General features: G+C 32.7%; 1 protein-coding gene across 1 annotated transcript; it reads left to right on the forward strand.

Annotated features, from left to right (window-relative positions):
- The first annotated feature begins 222 nt into the window (after window positions 1–222).
- On the forward strand, window positions 223–19,760 carry LOC132544679 (uncharacterized). Its single transcript, XM_060208303.1, has 6 exons — window positions 223–255; window positions 9,104–9,220; window positions 13,780–13,896; window positions 14,548–14,664; window positions 17,083–17,114; window positions 19,547–19,760. The coding sequence occupies exons 2-6, from the start codon at window positions 9,137–9,139 to the stop codon at window positions 19,758–19,760; spliced, it is 564 nt and encodes a 187-aa protein (XP_060064286.1). The 5' UTR covers window positions 223–255; window positions 9,104–9,136.
- Window positions 19,761–20,504: the final 744 nt, after the last annotated feature.

Genomic DNA, 20,504 nt, shown 5'->3' on the forward strand with positions numbered 1-20,504 from the left:
TAGCTATTTGTTTACAGTAGAAAAAATAGATATAACATTCATTCCAGCAGAGAATTTCGATTTGTTTATAAGTATATAAACATATTAAAATATTAAGACAGTAAAAAGACGTATTAAGTATTCATAACTATTTGTTGTATGCGCGTCGCTTGAGTCGAACGCGCCCACGATTATTCCATGCACTAGTATAGGCGCCAACGGTACTTGAACCGGAGCACAAGGCTGCATAACGCTGAACATTTACTGCTTGACATGGTAAGTCTAGACATTTATTTTGTTTCCAAAACCTCAGTTTATTTGTTAGGTTATTTTTAGTCTATTGAATTCGTTTTTTGGTTATCGTGGCATGATATTTCTGAAGCTCAATTACAGGTAGATCTATATACATTAACAGAAACAGAGTAGCAGGCCTAAGTTTGGTTGAAGCCCGCTTTCTTGCTAATTAGATAATAAGTTATGACTGTCTTATGTAATTTATAGTAATAACAGTGTATTTATTAGTATTAGGTAAAGTAAATATTAGGTTAATATGAAATGACTTTGTTTCAGGCAGGCTTAACGGTTTGAGGAAGCTATTTTTACATTGGAAATGGTCACGTGTTGTTATGTTTACATGCTGTTCGCGGCCATCCGGTTGCATTGACCAAGATAAGACGCACAGGAGTTATAGATTAAAATTAATACTTAGATTATTCTAAATGGTTGAAGAAATTACTTATAATCTTAGGAATACTTTTATTTTTGTGTTTTTGAATTTCAAGAAACATTTCTAATTCTTGTTTTAGAACGTTTATTAAGTTAACTTGTTTTTGTTTGTAATCATTGTGATTGTGAATCCAATGAGAGTTAGTAAAATATTTATATTCACATGGTTGTCACTGTGGAGTTTATAACCTAGCACTAAGTTTTTTAATGTTATCATGTCTTTTCTATAGCCTATCAACTCAAAAATGTTATTCAGCTGATTGTTTATAGGAACTATAAAGTCACATTTTGTAAAAAAGTGATCAAAATCTTCAACTACACTGCATAAGTTGCATAGTGGATTAATCCTTATTTTATATTTATATAATAACTGATTGTTTATTAAGATTTTATGAATCAATTTCCATCGATATATTCTGAGCTTATTATCATAAATGTGAATAAATGAATTTCAGGGCATTTGCCATTTTTTTGTCTAAGTCTTCTTCATCAGGAAATTGGGAAGCCCAATAGATGTAGGAGATTGGTTTTTGGGAGTTTAAGTGTTTAAGATAGTTGTATATTTGTTTGTTGCACAACTGATCTAATTCCCATATAGCTGTTGATGTTTTCAGTTTTATAGTAGGTTTAAAAGGTTCTGTATTCCATATATGTTTGTCTATATTTGAGTTTTTTAATTTATTTTTCCATTTATTTGGAATGGATTTCTTTAAAATAGCGAATTCTGAAATCCAATTGTGTTTATTTCTTAATTTTGCTAATATAATATTTTCATTAATATTTCCTTGATTATCTAATAAATCTTTTATTCTTATAATATTTGATTCAATCCATTTTTCAAAGACTATAACTTTATTTTGATATGTGATGAATCTATTTCCCCATATTATCTGGCCTCCAATGTCTACAGTGTGCTTTAGATATTGTTTTTGTCCCCCTCCCATTTCAATCCAGACCTTTATAATTTTCTTATAAAATGTGGGAATGTCAAATTCTTTCAGTTGGTTTATATTATCAATATTCATAGCAAAAATTATGTATTTTCTCCCAGCCTTGGTAAGGTATCTCCCCGGAATTATTTTCCATTGACTATCCTGTTCGTTTGTTAGCGCTTTCACCCATTTTATTAACATTAACTTAACATGTGCTGTGAGGTCAACTGTATTTTATCCTCCCCTCTCATAATTTTGAACTATAGTTTTTCGCTTAACCCTTTCTTTTTTCCCTCCTCAGATGTAACTATACAATATGCCTTTTATTTCTTTTATTTTTGTTTTTGTTATTGGTAGCACCGAATAGGTGTATGTAATTTGTGGTATAAGTAAGGACTTTATAATTTGTATTCGGCCAATCATTGTTAATTTTCGTTTGTTCCAAGAAATTAAAAGTTTTTTAATTTTTTCTATCTTAGTTTCCCAGTTTTTATAATCATACTGTTTATTTTTACAAAAGTATATTCCTAATGCTTTCACATATGTACTTAACCATTCAATGTTTTCAAAGTTTTCATCTATAAGTAACCTTTGTCCTTATTTTATTCCTTGAGTTTTTTGTCTATTAAGGACTAATCCTGATAAAGTACCAAATATTTTAATTAAGTTTAATGCTTTGCTTATATCTTTTTTTGACTTTAAAAACAAAGTTGTATCGTCTGCCAGTTGAGATATTTTGAACTCTCTTTGTTTACTGAAAAACTTTATACCTTTAATATTTTCATCTTGTCTTATCTTTAATGCCATTGTTTCTACTGTAATAACAAATAATAAGGCAGACAAGGGACAGCCTTGTCGAATTCCCCATGTTATTTTAAGAGATTCAGATATCCAACCATTATTTGAAACTGCACAACTGATATCATTATACAATGTAGAAACCTATGTTAGAAAAGATTCCCTGAACCCAAAATGTTGTAAAGTTGCAAACATATAGTCAAATTCAATAGAATCAACAGCTTTAAAAATGTCTAAGAAAAGAACCGCCCCATCTACATCAAATTTCTCTGCATAATCAATAACATCTTGAATAAGTCTGATACTGTAGTGTATGTTTCTGCCCTTAATGAATCCATTCTGATCTGTATTTATTATATTTGGAAGTATAGGTTTTAGTCTTTGTGCTAAACAATAGGCTGCTAATTTATAATCAGTGTTTAATAGTGTTATCGGTCGCCAATTACCTAAATCAAGTGGATCATTCTTTTTATATATGAGAGATAATATACCTTTCCTTAGTGAGTTTGATAATTTGTTAGTCAGATAGCCTTCATTTAATGAGTTTACAACAATTGATTTCAAATTAGGCCAAAATTTTCTGTAGAATTCTACTGTCAGTCTATCTGACCCAGGTGATTTATCTAATTTCATTCTATAAATAGCTTTTGTACATTCTTCTAACGTAAGTAGTCCTTCACATGTATTTGCTTCAGTCTCCGATAAGGATTGCTCTAGTTTTATATTGTTTATGTAACTATAAATTTGTTTTACGTCTGGTTTTTTTTATGTATATAATTGTTCATAATATCTCCTTTCACGCTGTAATATGTCAAATTGATTTGATAAAATATTACCTTGACTGTCATATACTTTCACTATAGATTTTTGTGTTTGTCTAGTTTTTTCTAGTGATAAGAAATACTTTGTATTTTTTTCACCCTCTTCCCACCATTTTGATCTTGATCTTATTTGAGCTCCATGAGCTTTACTTATGTAGGTATTTTCTAATTGACTCTCTATTCTTGTATATTCTTCATTATTATTTACTTCCATGGCTTCACGAAGCCTTTTTTCTAGTTCTGTTATAACATTTTTCTTTATTTTCGCTTTTAGTTTACCATATTTAATTAATTTGTCTCTGATTTCTACTTTACACATTTCCCACCATGTTATTTTATTTTTGTTGTTTTCTTATAATGATCTATTGTATCTTTTTAAAAATTTTTGTATCATATTTATATATATTACATCATTCAGGAGGCTGTTGTTTAATTTCCAGTAACCAGGAACCCTTTTCACTTTTTCAGTATTTAAAATCAATGAAACCCCTAAATGGTCTGTGCATTTAATTATTGCAGGGCGAATATCAGATGATATTATGTGTGGAGTTAACTCCCTTTGTATGAGGAAGTAATCTATTCTGCTGGCTTCATGATTATTATTTTTTCTCTTCCATGTATATTGTTTTTTTCCTTGATTTCTATGCCTCCAAGGATCTAGAAAATTCTTTTCCTTTAGTATTTTTTTCAAAGTTGTTTACAGGTTTTTGATGTTTAGCTATAGATTTTCTATCATCGGGTGTTTGTACCTCATTCCAGTCTCCACCTATTATGTTGAAGCCATCACTATTTTCTGATATTTGTTCATTTACCTGCCCTACAAAAATATTTCTAGTTTGTTTTTTATTTGGAGCATATACATTTGTGATACAGTATATGTCGTCATTTATTTTTGATGTTTACTATTGCTAATCTGCCTTCATTATCCTTATATGAATTAATCATTTGTGAGTTGATCTTTGTATGTATGAAAATACTTACTCCTCTGCTATTTGATGTGCCAAAACTATGTATTATTTCGCCTGACCATTCAGCATTAATAATTGGAACTATATCTTGTGTAAAATGTGTTTCTTGTACCAAAATTATGTGACTTTTTTGTTGTTTTACCCATTCATAGAATCTACTTCTTTTTTGTTTATTTCTTAATCCCTGCACATTTAATGTTATCAAATGTAATTTTGACATAATGTAATAGAGTGAAAAATATTAAATAGTTTTACCATTTGTAAATTTAAGTTTACTTTATGACATGAGAATATATTCATTATAATTGTATGTTACACAAATTGACTATAATTATTGTGTTACTTACAAAACACACATCAAGTACATGTGTTTGTACATAATTACATATAAGCATGTGTAAATGCTCTGAAAAATGTTGAGAAGTCACATAAATATATACTGACAATGATATAGAAACTCTGTATGCTATGATTTTACTAGGAAACAACAACCCAAACTCTGTTCTAAAGACTTTGTGGTTCCAAAATACATTACATTTTGGAATTAGGGGTGGATCGACTGAGCACCGAGCAAAGTGCTGCGGAGATTTCGTATTAAAGCACGACTCTGAAGTAGGTTTCAATTTTTTGGAATACCTCGAACGTATAACAAAAACTAGAACAGGTGAAGATATAAGGAACGCCCGTCCATTCCCTCCTAGAATGTATGCCACCCCACAAACTCCCGAGAGATGCCCAGTGTCCCTCTACTGTTTCTATGAAGCAAAACGTGCGGAAGACCTCTGTAATGTAGATGACCCCTTTTATTTGGCGGCAGTTACAAACGACAAAAATCCCAATGTTAAAGATAAATGGTATTTGCGTGCCCCTGTGGAAAAATGCAAGCTCGACAATATGATGAGAGTGATGGCGAAGAAAGCAAACCTACCTGGTTGTGAACGATTGACAAATACTAGCGTCCGAAAATCCCTTGTACAAAAAATGACCAACAACCATGTACCAGATACCTTGCAGGTTTATGTCAAGGGTCATAAAAACACACAGAGGCTGATAAATTACAGGACACTGAATGACAGACAGAAGTACAATATTTCCAATATGTTGTCAAACACAAAAAGCTCCGAATTAATTCCATCAAACCGAACACCATCCTCTGCCACCATTTCATCAACTTCAACAGTTACTAGGCCTGCATCTGATGTCACAGTGTGTTTACCATCGTCATCACAACAGAAAACACGGTTAACACCTACAACCTTGTATCACAGAAACAATCTAAAACGCGCATCGAATCCTTGTATGCTGGTTCTCACATTGAAAATTGCCAAACCACCGTAAATATCACCACAAATGTTCCACCACCCAAACGTCGTCGAATCATGGTGATCGAGAGCGACAGCGACTCGGAATAGGAGATCGTGTGACGTCACGCCTCGAATTTATGAATGGAATTCTTTTGACTATGGTGACGTCATGTCAGCGTCACAGTATTTAAAAAAAATGATTAAACAGTAAAAAGATACATTGATATATTTCTTAAAATGATCAAATATGTGATTTTGATGATAAAACTATATGTTTAATTATAAAAATCCGTTCCTTGTTGATTTCTTTGAAGCATTTGACGGAACAATTTCTTTTCGCGGATGTTTACTTACACATACTATATAATCACACAGAGATTATTTTTGGTTTATTTTCATCTGCGAATACTATATTCATCCTGCAATATACCGAAAAATGGTTTGAAATTTGACAGCAAACTAAAAGTTTGCAAAATATGGGTATGATCGATAAGAATATTCAGTCCGTTTTTTTTTATATAAAAACCTCGGATTAAAAAAATGAAAAAAATGAAGATAATGGCCGACCGACTGTCCTTTTCTCAAAATTTTTGGTAAAGATATGAGAGAAAAAGACTCATTATGTGTGTATGTAGGATAGGGATATTCCACCAACGGGGTTACAAAATATGGTAAAACCCTCGGCAGCGCCTCGGGTTTCACCATATTTTGTGACCCTCGCTGCACTGTGTAATAACAAGTGAGGTAGATATCAATTAACTTTTATAAAGTCATTGTATATCAGCATCTAAGGTTCTATTACAGTACATTGGTGTTTACACTAGCAGTAGGTCTCCTTATGGGTACTATCATGATCAGTTCTCTCTCTCCTAAACCGTATACTTTAGCTAGCTTCTGTTTCTGTCTCTATCCTCTACTGTATTTCTCTCTTACTTCTGTTTGTTTTTTGTTTTGCCCTTTGACTATCCTCTTCAAACATCCATGAAAGGAGAATCTAGTCAGTTAAACGTTACGTATAGGAGAAGGGATAATGTTCTTATTAGTTAATTGTCAGTGTTTAGGTGACAAAATGAAACGTAGAGATGTATTTGCATATCAAAGAAGTAAAAAAATTAACCTTTATTGTCTCCAAGACACGCATTTTTCAGATAATAATGGGGAATTAATAAGAAATTAATGGGTCTATTTCTGCTCTTTTAGTTCTTTTAAATGAAATGCTAGGGGTGTTGCTATTCTATTAAACAATCATTTTGAAGTAAAAGTAATTAAGGAGGAAAGAGATAAGTCTGGGAATTTCTTAGCACTAAATTTGTAAATTGAGGGCATTAATTTAACAGTAATGTCTATTTATGGTTCAAATGTCGATGAACGTTTTTTGAGTAGAAGAAACACTGTATGAGTTTAAGACCAATAAGTGTATAGTATGTGTTAACTTTAACCTGATCCTAAATCCCGAGCTAGATTATGACAAATCATACAAAAGGGTAAACAATCCAAAGTCCAGAGAAAAAGTACTAGAGATCATGGAAAATTTTGTTTTAATTGATGTCTTTAGAGAACAGCATTCTGATTCCAGGAGGCATACATGGAAGAGGAGCAACCTTGTTATTTTGATCTTGGTATCGTGTAGCCTCATACTTAGTACATATGAAATAGGCATTGAACCTGGCTATCAGTCTGATCATTCGTCTCCATTTGATCAAGAATATATAAAGCTTATTATTAATACGATTATGAATATTAAACTGCAGTATTGTCTCCCTGTATACCATCCAGATTATGTAAATAAAATCCTAGATGTGATGACTTAGATTTTGTTATTCGTGATCAGTTGTCTTTAGAAACCTTATTAATGGACATTAGAGACAAATCTATCTCGTACTCTTCTTACAAGAAGAAACAACAGAACTTAAAGGAGGACTGTATTAAAAATCAAATGTCTTGAGCAATAGAATAATGTAAATATAGATGTACTTAATAAGAAAAAGAGTTGGAAGATATAAGACATCATAAGATAAAGGGAAGTGTCATTCGCTCAAAGGTCAGGTGGATTGAAGATGGCGAAAAACATTCTAGTTATTTTTTAAATTTAGAAAATAGAAATTACACTTCGAAAATAATTCCCAAATTAGAATTGGATAATGGGGAAATAGTTACTAAACAAGAGGATATTTTAAGGGAAGTGAAGTCTTTTTATGAGCATTTATATAATGAAGACAAATATATAGAAACTGCATATTTAGATGAAATTTTGAAAAATTACCATGTTCAAACTTAAGTAAGTTAGAATCTGATAGCTGGGAAGGTCTTATTACTCTTATGGAAGTTTCTGATACTCTAAAAAACATGGAAAAACAATAAAAGTCCAGGTTTAGATGGGTTAACAGTGGAATTTAAAGTAAAATGGAAAGATTTGGGGAACTTTTTTGTTAGGTCTATTAATTATGGTTTTAGAAACAATCAGTTGTCTGTCACTCAGAGACAGGGTATAATAGCGTGTTTACCTAAGGGGATTGAACAACTATGATTTAAAAAAAAAGAAAAAAAAAAGCAAAAAAAAAAAAAAAAAAAAAAATGATATCTTCTGTAAAGGAAAGTACACAATGAAAGTAATGAAAAGACACAAGAATCAGTATCAATAGAAATTCTACTACATGAGGGAAAGAGACGTTTTTGCAAGCGTGCAATACAACGTTCAAGATATATATATTCTCAAAATATATTTATAATAAACTGATAAATGTCATCTCGCTATTTAATTCTAATATTTAAGAAAGTGGAGAAAATCATTAACAGATAACATAAGATAATCCTCAATATTCAATTTATGTTCAACCAAACACACTTGATAATACTTCTTTTAAACAGACAAGTCTTTTAATGAATGTAAGGCGAAACCCACATGAATTTCAGAAGTTAGTTTTCCCTGAAAAATATTGATAATGATTTAATAAATTGATAATATCGTATCTCAAACATTTTCGGATTTAATTGCCAACTCAACAATTCTGATAGAGCTACATTAACAAATATTCTAATTGAAATCAATCTTACCTTAAAACTTAAAACAATCTATTATATCAATATCTGTAACAGCAATACCATAATAATTGTACGCATCAAAAAAAAAAAAAAAAAACGCTGAGAGTTTCCTGAAATTAAAGCTATTGTAAACGAATAAAACTATCTTATAAAATACATATTTAACATCACAAATATTTACATCGATATATTTATAAAGATAAAAAGACTTCTTGGTAGTTCTCAATATTTCAATAACCGTACTGTCTAGTATCTTCTACATAAGTGGTCCGTTCCCATTATGATGTCATTGAAGATCAAAGTAAAGATACACTAGCACTTAATACACTTCGATGCAAATACGATGCATTAAAACTGTACAGGACACTTTGCTTTTACAAAAGATAAATTTCATTCAGATCAATCTGTTAGATTTCCTCTGCTAGGTTGCATCTTATCAACAATGTCGTGATTAAACAACAGATACTATAGATGGTATATATACCGTGTGTTTAAATTCTTGATACTTTTACCAGCATATTGTCAATTTTCAGATCCGGTACCGTGCTCGGCGATAACCTGTCAAAATGGTGGCACCTGTAATGATAATCCTAACTCAGGCAGTTTTGTATGCACTTGTACACCGGACTTTACTGGAACTACCTGTTCAGGTAAGTACCGCTTTTTGTAGAGGTTACGTATACCGATGATTAATTTACTTTGTTAGGGTAAAGAATACACGTTTATCATATAACTACCCTGTGACCAGTATAATAACACCCGTTTGTAACTTTTGTTATAACCACACATCCAATAAACAGTTGACTGTTTCCATTTTCCCATGGTTCTATTGTTTGCACTGTGACATAATGATAAAAACATTGATATACTGTTTATTGACCTGATGTAGTGTACCAGGTCCTCAATCGTTATGAAACACATCTTAAATCTAAATGAAACATGTTAGGTTAATATAAAATGTAGATCACGGATCTCAGCTTCGTCTGTGGTTGATATTGTGTTGAACTTGTGACTTGGTAACATTGTTTTTCGGCTTGGCAAGTATAATGTTGTAGGACAGTAAATATTTGTAGCATGGTTATAACAAACATTAAAGAGGAGCTCCCCTCTATTATGAATCCATTCCTAGTATCTGTATAAAATTTTGGTGGGTTAAATTTAATCATTTTTCTTGTATTTGAACATGAATAATAGGCTCCTTTGGCTATGTATTGCTCTATTTCAACCATTGTAAGGTACATTAATTTCCTCTTATCATACTTCAGATACTTAGATGTATAGTATAATTGTAAGCTGATGATAAAAGTATGACTAGATTAAAACAGCGTGATTTGAAATCACAAGGAAAGGGTCAAAGCCATTTAGAGCTTCACCATTATCTGACGATGATATAGAAAATCTGTATGCTATGAATGTACTAGGAAACAACAACCCAAACTCTGTTCTAAATACTTTGTGGTTCTAAAATACATTACATTTTGGAATTAGGGGTGGATCGACTGAGCACCGAGCAAAGTGCTGCGGAGATGTCGTATTAAAGCACGACTCTGAAGTAGGTTTGAATTTTTTGGAATACCTCGAACGTATAACAAAACCTAGAACAGGTGAAGATATAAGGAACACCCGTCCATTCCCTCCTAGAATATATGCCACCCCACAAACTCCCGAAAGATGCCCCGTGTCCCTCTACTGTTTCTATGAAGCAAAACGTGCGGAAGACCTATGTAATGTAGATGACCCCTTTTATTTGGCGGCAGTTACAAACGACAAAAATCCCAACGTTAGAGATAAATGGTATTTGCGTGCCGCTGTAGAAAAATGCAAGCTCGACAATATGATGAGAGTGATGGCGAAGAAAGCAAACCTACCTGGTTGCGAACGATTGACAAATACTAGCGTCCGAAAATCCCTTGTACAAAAAATGACCAACAACCATGTACCAGATACCTTGCAGGTTTATGTCAAGGGTCATAAAAACACACAGAGGCTGATAAATTACAGGACACTGAATGACAGACAGAAGTACAATATTTCCAATATGTTGTCAAACACAAAAAGCTCCGAATTAATTCCATCAAACCGAACACCATCCTCTGCCACCATTTCATCAACTTCAACAGTTACTAGGCCTGCATCTGATGTCACAATGTGTTTACCATCGTCATCACAACAGAAAACACGGTTAACACCTACAACCCTGTATCACAGAAACAATCTAAAACGCGCATCGAATCCTTGTTTGCTGGTTCTCACATTGAAAATTGCCAAACCACCGTAAATATCACCACAAATGTTCCACCACCCAAACGTCGTCGAATCATGGTGATCGAGAGCGACAGCGACTCGGAATAGGAGATCGTGTGACGTCACGCCTTGAATTTATGAATGGAATTCTTTTGACTATGGTGACGTCATGTCAGCGTCACAGTATTTAAAAAAATGATTAAACAGTAAAAAGATACATTGGTATATTTCTTAAAATGATCAAATATGTGATTTTGATGATAAAACTATATGTTTAATGATAAAAATCCGTTCCTTGTTGATTTCTTTGAAGCATTTGACGGAACAATTTCTTTTCGCGGATGTTTACTTACACATACTATATAATCACACAGAGATTATTTTTGGTTTATTTTCGTCTGCGAATACTATATTCATCCTGCAATATACCGAAAAATGGTTTGAAATTTGACAGCAAACTAAAAGTTTGCAAAATATGGGTATGATCGATAAGAATATTCAGTCCGTTTTTTTTTTTTTATAAAAACCTCGGATTAAAAAAATGAAAAAATGAAGATAATGGCCGACCGACTGTCCTTTTCTCAAAATATTGGAAAAGATATGAGAGAAAAAGATTCATTATGTGTGTATGTAGGATAGGGATATTCCACCCTCGGCAGCGCCTCGGGTTTCACCATATTTTGTGACCATCGGGTGGAATATCCCTATCCTACATACACGCATATGGAAGAGTCTTATATTCTGCACTGTGCAATAACAAGTGATGTAGATATCAATTAACTTTTGTAAAGTCATTGTATATCAGCATCTAAGGTTCTATTACAGTACATTGGTGTTTACACTAGCAGTAGGTCTCCTTATGGGTACTATCATGATCAGTTCTCTCTCTCCTAAACCGTATACTTTAGCTAGCTTCTGTTTCTGTCTCTATCCTCTACTGTATTTCTCTCTTACTTCTGTTTGTTTTTTGTTTTGCCCTTTGACTATCCTCTTCAAACATCCATGAAAGGAGAATCTAGTCAGTTAAACGTTACGTATAGGAGAAGGGATAATGTTCTTATTAGTTAATTGTCAGTGTTTAGGTGACAAAATGAAACGTAGAGATGTATTTGCATATCAAAGAAGTAAAAAAATTAACCTTTATTGTCTCCAAGACACGCATTTTTCAGATAATAATGAGGAATTAATAAGAAATTAATGGAGCTATTTCTGCTTTTTTAGTTCTTTTAAATGAAATGCTAGGGGTGTTGCTATTCTATTAAACAATCATTTTTAAGTAAAGGTAATTAAGGAGAAAAGAGATAAGTTTGGGAATTTCTTAGCACTAAATTTGTAAATAGAGGGCATTAATTTAACAGTAATGTCTATTTATGGTCCAAATAACTATGAACCTTTTTTGGGTTGATAGAAGAAATACTGTATGAGTTTAAGACCGATAAGTGTATAGTATGCGTTAACTTTAACCTGATCCTGAATCCCGAGCTAGATTATGACGAATCATACAAAAAGGTAAACAATCCAAAGTCCAGAGAAAAAGTACTAGAGATCATGGAAAATTTTGTTTTAATTGATGAACAGCATTCTGATTCCAGGAGGTATACATGGAGGAGGAGCAACCTTGTTATTTTATCTTGGCATCGTGTAGCCTCATACTTAGTACATATGAAATAGGCATTGAACCTGGCTATCAGTCTGATCATTCGTCTCCATTTGATCAAGAATATATAAAGCTTATTAATAATACGATTATGAATATTAAACTGCAGTATTGTCTCCCTGTATACAATCCAGATTATGTAAAAACATCCTGGATGTCATGACTTTGATTTTGTTATTCATGACCAGTTGGTTTTAGAAACCTTATTAATGGAAATTAGAGGCAAATCTATTTCGTACTCTTCTTACAAGACGAAACAACAGAACTTAAAGGCGGACTGTATTAAAAAATGAAAGCAAATGTCTTGGGCAACAGAATAATGTAAATATAGATGTACTTAATAAGAAGAAAAAGGAATTGGAAGTTATAAGACATCATAAGATTAAGGGAAGTGTCATACGCTCAAAGGCCAGGTGGATTGGAGATGGTGAGAAAACTTCTAGTTATTTTTTAAATTTAGAAAATAGAAATTACACTTCAAAAATAATTCCCAAATTAGAATTAGATAATGGGGAAATAGTTACTAAACAAGAGGATATTTTAAGGGAAGTGAAGTCTTTTTATGAGCATTTATATAATAAATATATAGAAGCTGCATATTTTGATGAGATTTTGAAATATTACCATGTTCCAAAATTAAGTAAGGTGGAATCTGATAGCTTGGAAGGTCTTATTACTCTTAAGGAAGCTTCTGATACCCTAAAAAAACATGAAAAACAATAAAAGACCAGGTTCAGATGGGTTAACAGTTGAATTAAAAAAAAATCTATCTGAAATTAATCTTACTTGTTAATAATTAAAACAATCTATTATATAAAATCTGTAACAGTAATGCCATAATCATTGTACGCATCGACAAATGAACTCTGAGAGTTTCCTGAAAATTAAAGCTATTGTAAACGAATAAAACTTTCTCATAAAATACATACTAAACATCACAAATGTTTACATCGATATATTTATATGGATGAAAAGACTTAGTGTTAAAAGGTAGTTCTCAATATTTTAATAACCGTACTGTCCAGTATCTTCTACATAACTGGCCCGCTCCCATTATGATGTCATTGAAGATCGAAGTAAAGATACACTCGCACTAAAAACACTTCGATACACTTACGATGCATTAAAACTGAACAGGACACTTTACTTTTACAAAAGATAAATTTCATTCAGATCAATCTGTTAGATTTCCTCTGCTAGTTTGCATTTTATCAACAATGTCGTGATTAAACAACAGATAATATAGATGGTATATATACCGTGTGTTTAAATTCTTGATACTTTTACCAGCATATTGTCAATTATCAGATCCGGTACCGTGCTCGGCGACAACCTGTCAAAATGGTGGCACCTGTAATGATAATCCTAACTCAGGCAGTTTTGTATGCACTTGTACACCGGACTTTACTGGAACTACCTGTTCAGGTAAGTACCGCTTTTTGTAGATGTTACGTATACCGATGATTAATTCACTTTGTTAGGGAAAAGAATACACGTTTATCATATAGCTACCCTGTGACCAGTATAATGACAACCGTTTGTAACTTTTGTTATAACCACACATTTAATGTACAGTTGACTGTTTCCTCTTTTCCACTGTTCTATTGTTTGCACTATGACATCATGATATAAATATAGATACTGAATGTGGTTCTCACCAATTTCGGTACTATTTACTTTCTCGTAATCTTGGAGGAATATATAGTTATATGAACGTTATATTTGTTTCTAACCCATACGATATTCATGAGATTCATCATGATGTATTAATGTTACTTTGCCATAAGCATGTTATAATGAAACATTTTCAGACTCGTTGCATAACTCCCATATGAGTATGGAAAGTAAAGCAAAATCCGCAGTAAATATCAATATTGTGAACTGTACTTGCAAAATAATAGTAGACCTTCCGGACTATCATGCTCGTACAGCATTGAATATTTCTATCTTCAAAGCTTTATATCAACCTTGTAAAACGATTGACAATTGATATTCTTTCATCATTGTTGAATCAAGTTTCTCATCAACGGCAAGCTTATTTATAATCGATGCTAAGTGATATCTTATATAAGACAGATCCTGTCCCGTGTACATCATCAATTTGTCAAAATGGCGGTACGTGTGCTAATTCTCCGACAACTGGCAGTTTTGTGTGCAGTTGTACACAGGTTTTTACAGGAATTACTTGCACAGGTAAGAGTCAAATATAATGTCCATTAACGTCATCCGTAGTAAGAATCATTTCTCGTAACTGACATCATCATTCATTGGTGATATTTCATGGTTATATTAAGCCGGGAAAAGATGTGTTTTGCGTCAAAGATGGTCATTGTACCTTCATAGATATATATCTCATACAGGTTAAGTCAGCAAAAAAAGGCTCGTACTCTTTTACATCAATCTAACGGTTACTTTAATTTGGCTATAATTATTCTTCTCCAAGAAAGGTGAACGGCGGTATAAATAAACTGTTATGAGCAATACTGAAGAGTATTTAGTAAAATTGACTTTAAATAAAAGAAGAACACTTAACGGAGGAGGAAATCATAAAAAGGATCGGGTTCGGTGGTAAGATCTTCCAACAGACTATTGGCATACCCATGGGAACTAACTGCGCCCCTCTGTTGGCTGACTTGTTTTTTATACGAGGTGGAATTTATTGAAGAAGAAAAAATCAGGTCACAAAGACCTTGCAAAGTCGTTCAATTTCACCTTCAGATATATCGATGATGTCTTGTCTTTAAAAACTAGGAATTTATTTTCTACGTCCATCATATATATCCACCTGAATTGGAAATCAAAGATACGACAGACTTGTCTACATCAGCTGTATATCTCGATCTTTTCCTACAACGAAACAAGATGGACATCTTTCCATCAAGTTGTATGATAAACGTGATGATTTCAATTTCCCTATAGTGAATTTTCAATTTCTGGATAGGAATATCATAGCATCTCCAAGCTATGGCATTTACATATTACAGTTGATTCGATATTCAAGAGCCTCTTCCAATTATCACGATTTTTGTTCAGGAAGTCGTCAACCGACTGACAAACTAAAGAAGATGCAGATTGATGAAGTTTTATGGTCATAATAGTGATATCATTGAGATGTACTCTGCTTCTTTGTGCAACATGAAGCTGGACGTATTTCATGCGCGTCAGTTTGTCTGTTTGTTATGTTATCTATACCTCGTTATCAATTGAGAAAGTGACATTACTTACTTGGATTGACGAAGTTTACATGGCGGGTATCGTCGTTGAAGCAGAAGACGCCTACTCTTCCTGAACAGCTAGTTTTATATTCCTTTTACCTTTTCATGAGTTTTCATGTAAATCTTTTTTTTTTTGTTCATAGTTTGACATAATTTTATGGACGTTGAGTTAGAATTATAATTTTGTTGTCATGTTTGTATTTTCTTGATTTTTTTATAGTTACTTATGTTAATCTCAGACACTAACTAATATTATATGCAGACTAGCCAGAAAGGGTGAAAGTCTATGTTTATTATAAAATGACCTGAACGTAATGCTTTTAAAACAATTAGAATAGCAACTAGGTATATATTTTACAAAGTAATTTCAGTATACAATTAATTTTCATTGTAATTTTACAGAAAATTTCAATGCGAAAATCGTAAATAAGTAAGTCAAAAGAGTAGAACTTGTGTCAGTTTTCCAACAATGGGGATATTTTCTTGTACTTCTACATCAGTCTTTATTGAAGTTACTTGTCAAGGTGAGAATCAAGCCTTACACTAAGCGGTTGAATAATTAAGTCGGTAAAGTTGATTATAAAATATCCTGGTTTGGTGATGATTTAATATGTCTGTATTAAACCTTCACGTGACTTAGTATCTCCGTCCCTTAACAGAAACACAACGGTGCATAAGGTCACAACTGAAGAAAATAACAAAAAAAAAAAAAAACAAAACAAAAAAAAACAAAAACAAAAACAAAAACAAAAACAAAAAAACATCAAAGCAGCTAATGTTTTTGGAAATTTAAGAGTCTGATTGGTTGTTCCCTCCATATTTGTATATACTTATTCCTTTTTTGTTCATATTTTCCCTAGTTTTATTTGAGCGTGGAATATCATTTGATGCTAATCATGGTAAATGTTGTATTCCATATTGTGAATTTCAATTTGTAACTCTTTAATAGTTGCTAATCCATGTGGAAGCTCGCCCTGCCACAACCTAGGAGTTTGTACCAATTCTGTTGGTAACAGTTTTGTATGTACATGCAGACCGGGTTACTCGGGCCCTACCTGTAAGGGTAAGTATAAGATCTAAGAGTTCATTTGGAATTGATGTCATGCTTTGATCGACGGATATAATTTTTTATGGGATGAATGGATATATAGTATTACCCATACGCCCGTCTATCCTTTCTCGTTCCGAATCAAAGTCATATCTTAAGAATCTCGCAACAGATTCATATTAACGACATCGTATCCTTTTATCAGCAACTTTACGAAGGTGGTTATCAATCAGTGTTAAACGCTAAAAATATAAAGCGACATGAAGTTTCGGTTTAGTATTTTTTTGTTTTATTTGTTTGATATTATGTAACATTTGCTATATTATGTTCTGTTTATTTGTTTTGTAGATGAGGATAATGAAGATGTCGAAGACGCGGTGGTATTTTCAGCGTTCGTTATTTTCGGGAATTTGTTTTTAAATTCGATTTTTCCTTTTTTTTGAAACAAAATCAACTTCGCAAAGTAAAGGAGAGCATTACAAATTACATAATATTTATTTTCCACAAAACTTCATTTTCCTTGTCATCTTGTTAATCTTATTGAATTTCCCTTTAAAGTAATGAGTAGTTGTCATGAGATGTGATACATTATTAGATTAAAACATGTTAGCAATATATTAACAAACAAAGCAATACAGAAGACACAACCTTTTAAACAGCTCACAATCATATTCCCAATAATTAACAGATAGTTTACATAGCCTGTTAGTGTACCAGTGTTATATAGATTGTGTGTTAACCAAGAGTCTCCAGGATAACGGCAATCTTCTTCAGATTTCATATTCTAGATCAAAATATGGCGCAAAATGGCAGCCAGGAAAGGTAAAGAAAGTCTCCCTGAGGCAAAAGTTCAAGTACAGTTAATAATTCATCATAATGAATAATGTTATTTACAAAATCCATATAGTCTTGAGAGTCGACCTACCCTACGCAAATGTAAAATGTAAATGAATCACGATCTACATACAAAAAATTAATCGAGCGAATCTTTGTAATCGCTGGATTTATTGGGGTGGTTTTTATTGCTTTTCTCAATACTGTTATCGGGCGAAGCAATAAAACTTATCACAATATGTCACAACATGTAAACTTCTGAAACTTGCCTTAAGATAATTCATAGGCGTGCTGACACAAAATCATAAATCGCATTGATACAAATTTATAATTATTTTTTTTTCACATGACCGATTTTTCAAGCAAATATGGTAGAAACAGTGACCTTTATATGTCAAACGTGAAGTTGTGACCGCTCTTTGGTTGTCAAATGTTACGTCACAATTATATCTGTAAATGTTTGTCGTCATCACATTTTCTGTAGTGACGTAAAAGTAGGCTATAATAAACATCAGCAAAAATATAAATGAGTATTCAGGCAATCATGTAATATTGCGCATTATGTAGGTATCTGTTGTGGTATAATTACCCCCGTTATGTTTTGAAAAAAGATGAAAAAGGTGGTTGTTTACTATATGCATAATATATTTCAGAGGAATTCTACAGTTTATTGAAAATTTGTCAACATTAATTTATAGATAAGTTTGGCAATAAGGTTGATACGTAATATGTGAATGGACATACAAGGTTGGTAACTTAGACTCAAATATGGCCACTTCCTGTTCAACAGGTCTTAAGTATTACAGACCTTCTTTTTTATAATATAAGTATTAAAATCGTTAGTCAGTGAACATGGTAGAAGTTAGAATCACCTGAAGAAGGGGGAGAGGCAGTTCAGTAAGAAAAAGAAGCCTTGTGTGAAGATTTGAGGCTCGTGGTTCGATACTCCTTTCCAGTGACGTTTGTGTGTGTGTCTTAGGAAGTTGTAAAACGAAACTATTTGTGCTGATGTGGTTTGTCTTTCGGCTAAATACTTTGCTCTTTTGTTCTGAATGAGATGAGATGTGACAGGTTTCAGGCATGTTATTAGTGAGAAACTTATTAGCTACAACAAGGAGACACTGACCCTTACTGTTCACTGGGCGATAAACAACATTTCCAAAAAGAAAACTTAATCTGATGAAGGAAAACCACCTAAATACGGTCGATATGTTTCTGATACATATGCACACTGAAATTATTAAGATGCCTTGAAGACAATGAACCCATCAGTTTAGATATATAAGATACTCCTAGAATATTCTGAAAATTTTTTGAAATATTAATTATGTAAAAGAACTATGTAAGTCAATAGGAGATAAACGAAACGTTTTGGTTGATATACCGTGCAAATTCCATATTGTGCATTTTCTCTTCCACTAAACCTGATTTTAATAACAGCTGTGTCCAATTAGCAAGCTCAATATTTTCAAAGTAAATTATTGCAGTTGTGCATGAACTAGAAATCAATCTTTTCTCGATAGATAAATTGGAACGCAGTATGATACTGAATTGTTAGAAGCTATCCATTTCTAAAGCTACATAAAGGATAGAAGAGAAAGTAAGGATATCTGTCTGGTGATGACATAATACCCCTTTTGTTTAATTCATTGAACTTGTTGATTCATTTATTTTCATTTGTCTATTTTTTCTAAGATTAATAAAATTCAATTGGAATATAAAAATCTGTGGTTATGGTTAAGTTAACAAATGAAATTATGGGATTTATGGAACAAGGTTGTCTACCCTGATGGTGTTACAGTGGGTTATTTCGCTCTGTGTTTTTTGGACATAACTCCACTTTAAGTGGGAGTCTACATGTTTGAATTGCTACCCAAGCCCCTGTTACATTCTAGAACGTGCAGTACACATCATTTTGTTATAATGAAAACTATTCCAAGAAAAACTAGTCTGCATTTTATACCAGACTTCTGCACAGGTTGACAAACGAGAAAGTCATGTCTGGTTTAGATGGGGCCCTCAGCAGGGAATTCAGCAAAGGCATCCAGCTCAAGGAAGGTGAGTGTGTTGTCACCCTTCAAGAGGAGAGACACAAATATGCCTTATTAGGAAGTGGAGTGAGCATTAGAGATCTCCACTGCAGGGTTCTTGATGTAGAAAAATCTGTCACCAATGTTACTATAGACAAATAGACAAACTATTCCTAAATAAGGATGTTCCCATGAAAATGCTCTATGACCTGAATGACACACAGGCGGTTCACATTAGTTCTCAGGGAGCTGAAATGATCGTGGCATCCTAAAAGGGAATCTTAGAACAAAGTAGCAAGCGAAACCGTAGTGATACTTCACTCGACAATCCTCCAGATGCTAAACAAGTTCGATTTGGTGAGAAATCAGTTGAAACATGATTAATATTTTAATGTTTGTGAACATTTTCTCTTTACAATGATCTTCTATGGCTCATTCAATATGTACCATTAATGTAAAGGGTCTTAATAATTCTGAAAAACGAAGAAATTTATTCTATTGGTTTCGGAAAAATTCAAGCATATATTATTTATGCAATGAAGTTCACTGTGGGGATGAAAATACCATGTTTAAATGGAAAAGGGAGTGGAATGGAGAATATTTTTTCTCAAGAGGTTCCTCTTCTTCTAGAGGGGTTGCAATATTATTGAAACGGGGTTTAAAGGTAAATCAAATATATAGTGAAAGAGATGGTAGATATATCATCCTTTCCTTTGAGCTTGAGAATTCCAACATAACATTATGCAACATATATGCCCCGAATGATACTAAAAGTAAACAAACATTTTTTAACAATGAAACAGAAACTGTCGACCAAAACGTATAGAAATAGTTTTATTATCATAGGCGGAGATTTTAATTGTGTCCTTAATAAGGATTTAGACAGAAATAACTGTACATCAGATG

The sequence above is a fragment of the Ylistrum balloti genome, unplaced genomic scaffold (genome assembly GCF_031769215.1).
Source record: "Ylistrum balloti isolate Yb309-2 unplaced genomic scaffold, AGI_CSIRO_Ybal_v1 Utg369806, whole genome shotgun sequence".
Taxonomy (NCBI): domain Eukaryota; kingdom Metazoa; phylum Mollusca; class Bivalvia; order Pectinida; family Pectinidae; genus Ylistrum; species Ylistrum balloti.

What these genes read in the sequence shown, in the direction of transcription:
- LOC132544679 (XM_060208303.1), top strand. Translation starts at nt 9,137, where the DNA reads ATGGTGGCACCTGTAATGATAATCCTAACTCAGGCAGTTTTGTATGCA. An exon ending in TACTGGAACTACCTGTTCAG is followed by an intron (nt 9,221 to 13,779) that starts GTAAGTACCGCT and finishes GTCAATTATCAG; the next exon opens with ATCCGGTACCGTGCTCGGCG. An exon ending in TACAGGAATTACTTGCACAG is followed by an intron (nt 14,665 to 17,082) that starts GTAAGAGTCAAA and finishes TTTGTTTTGTAG; the next exon opens with ATGAGGATAATGAAGATGTC.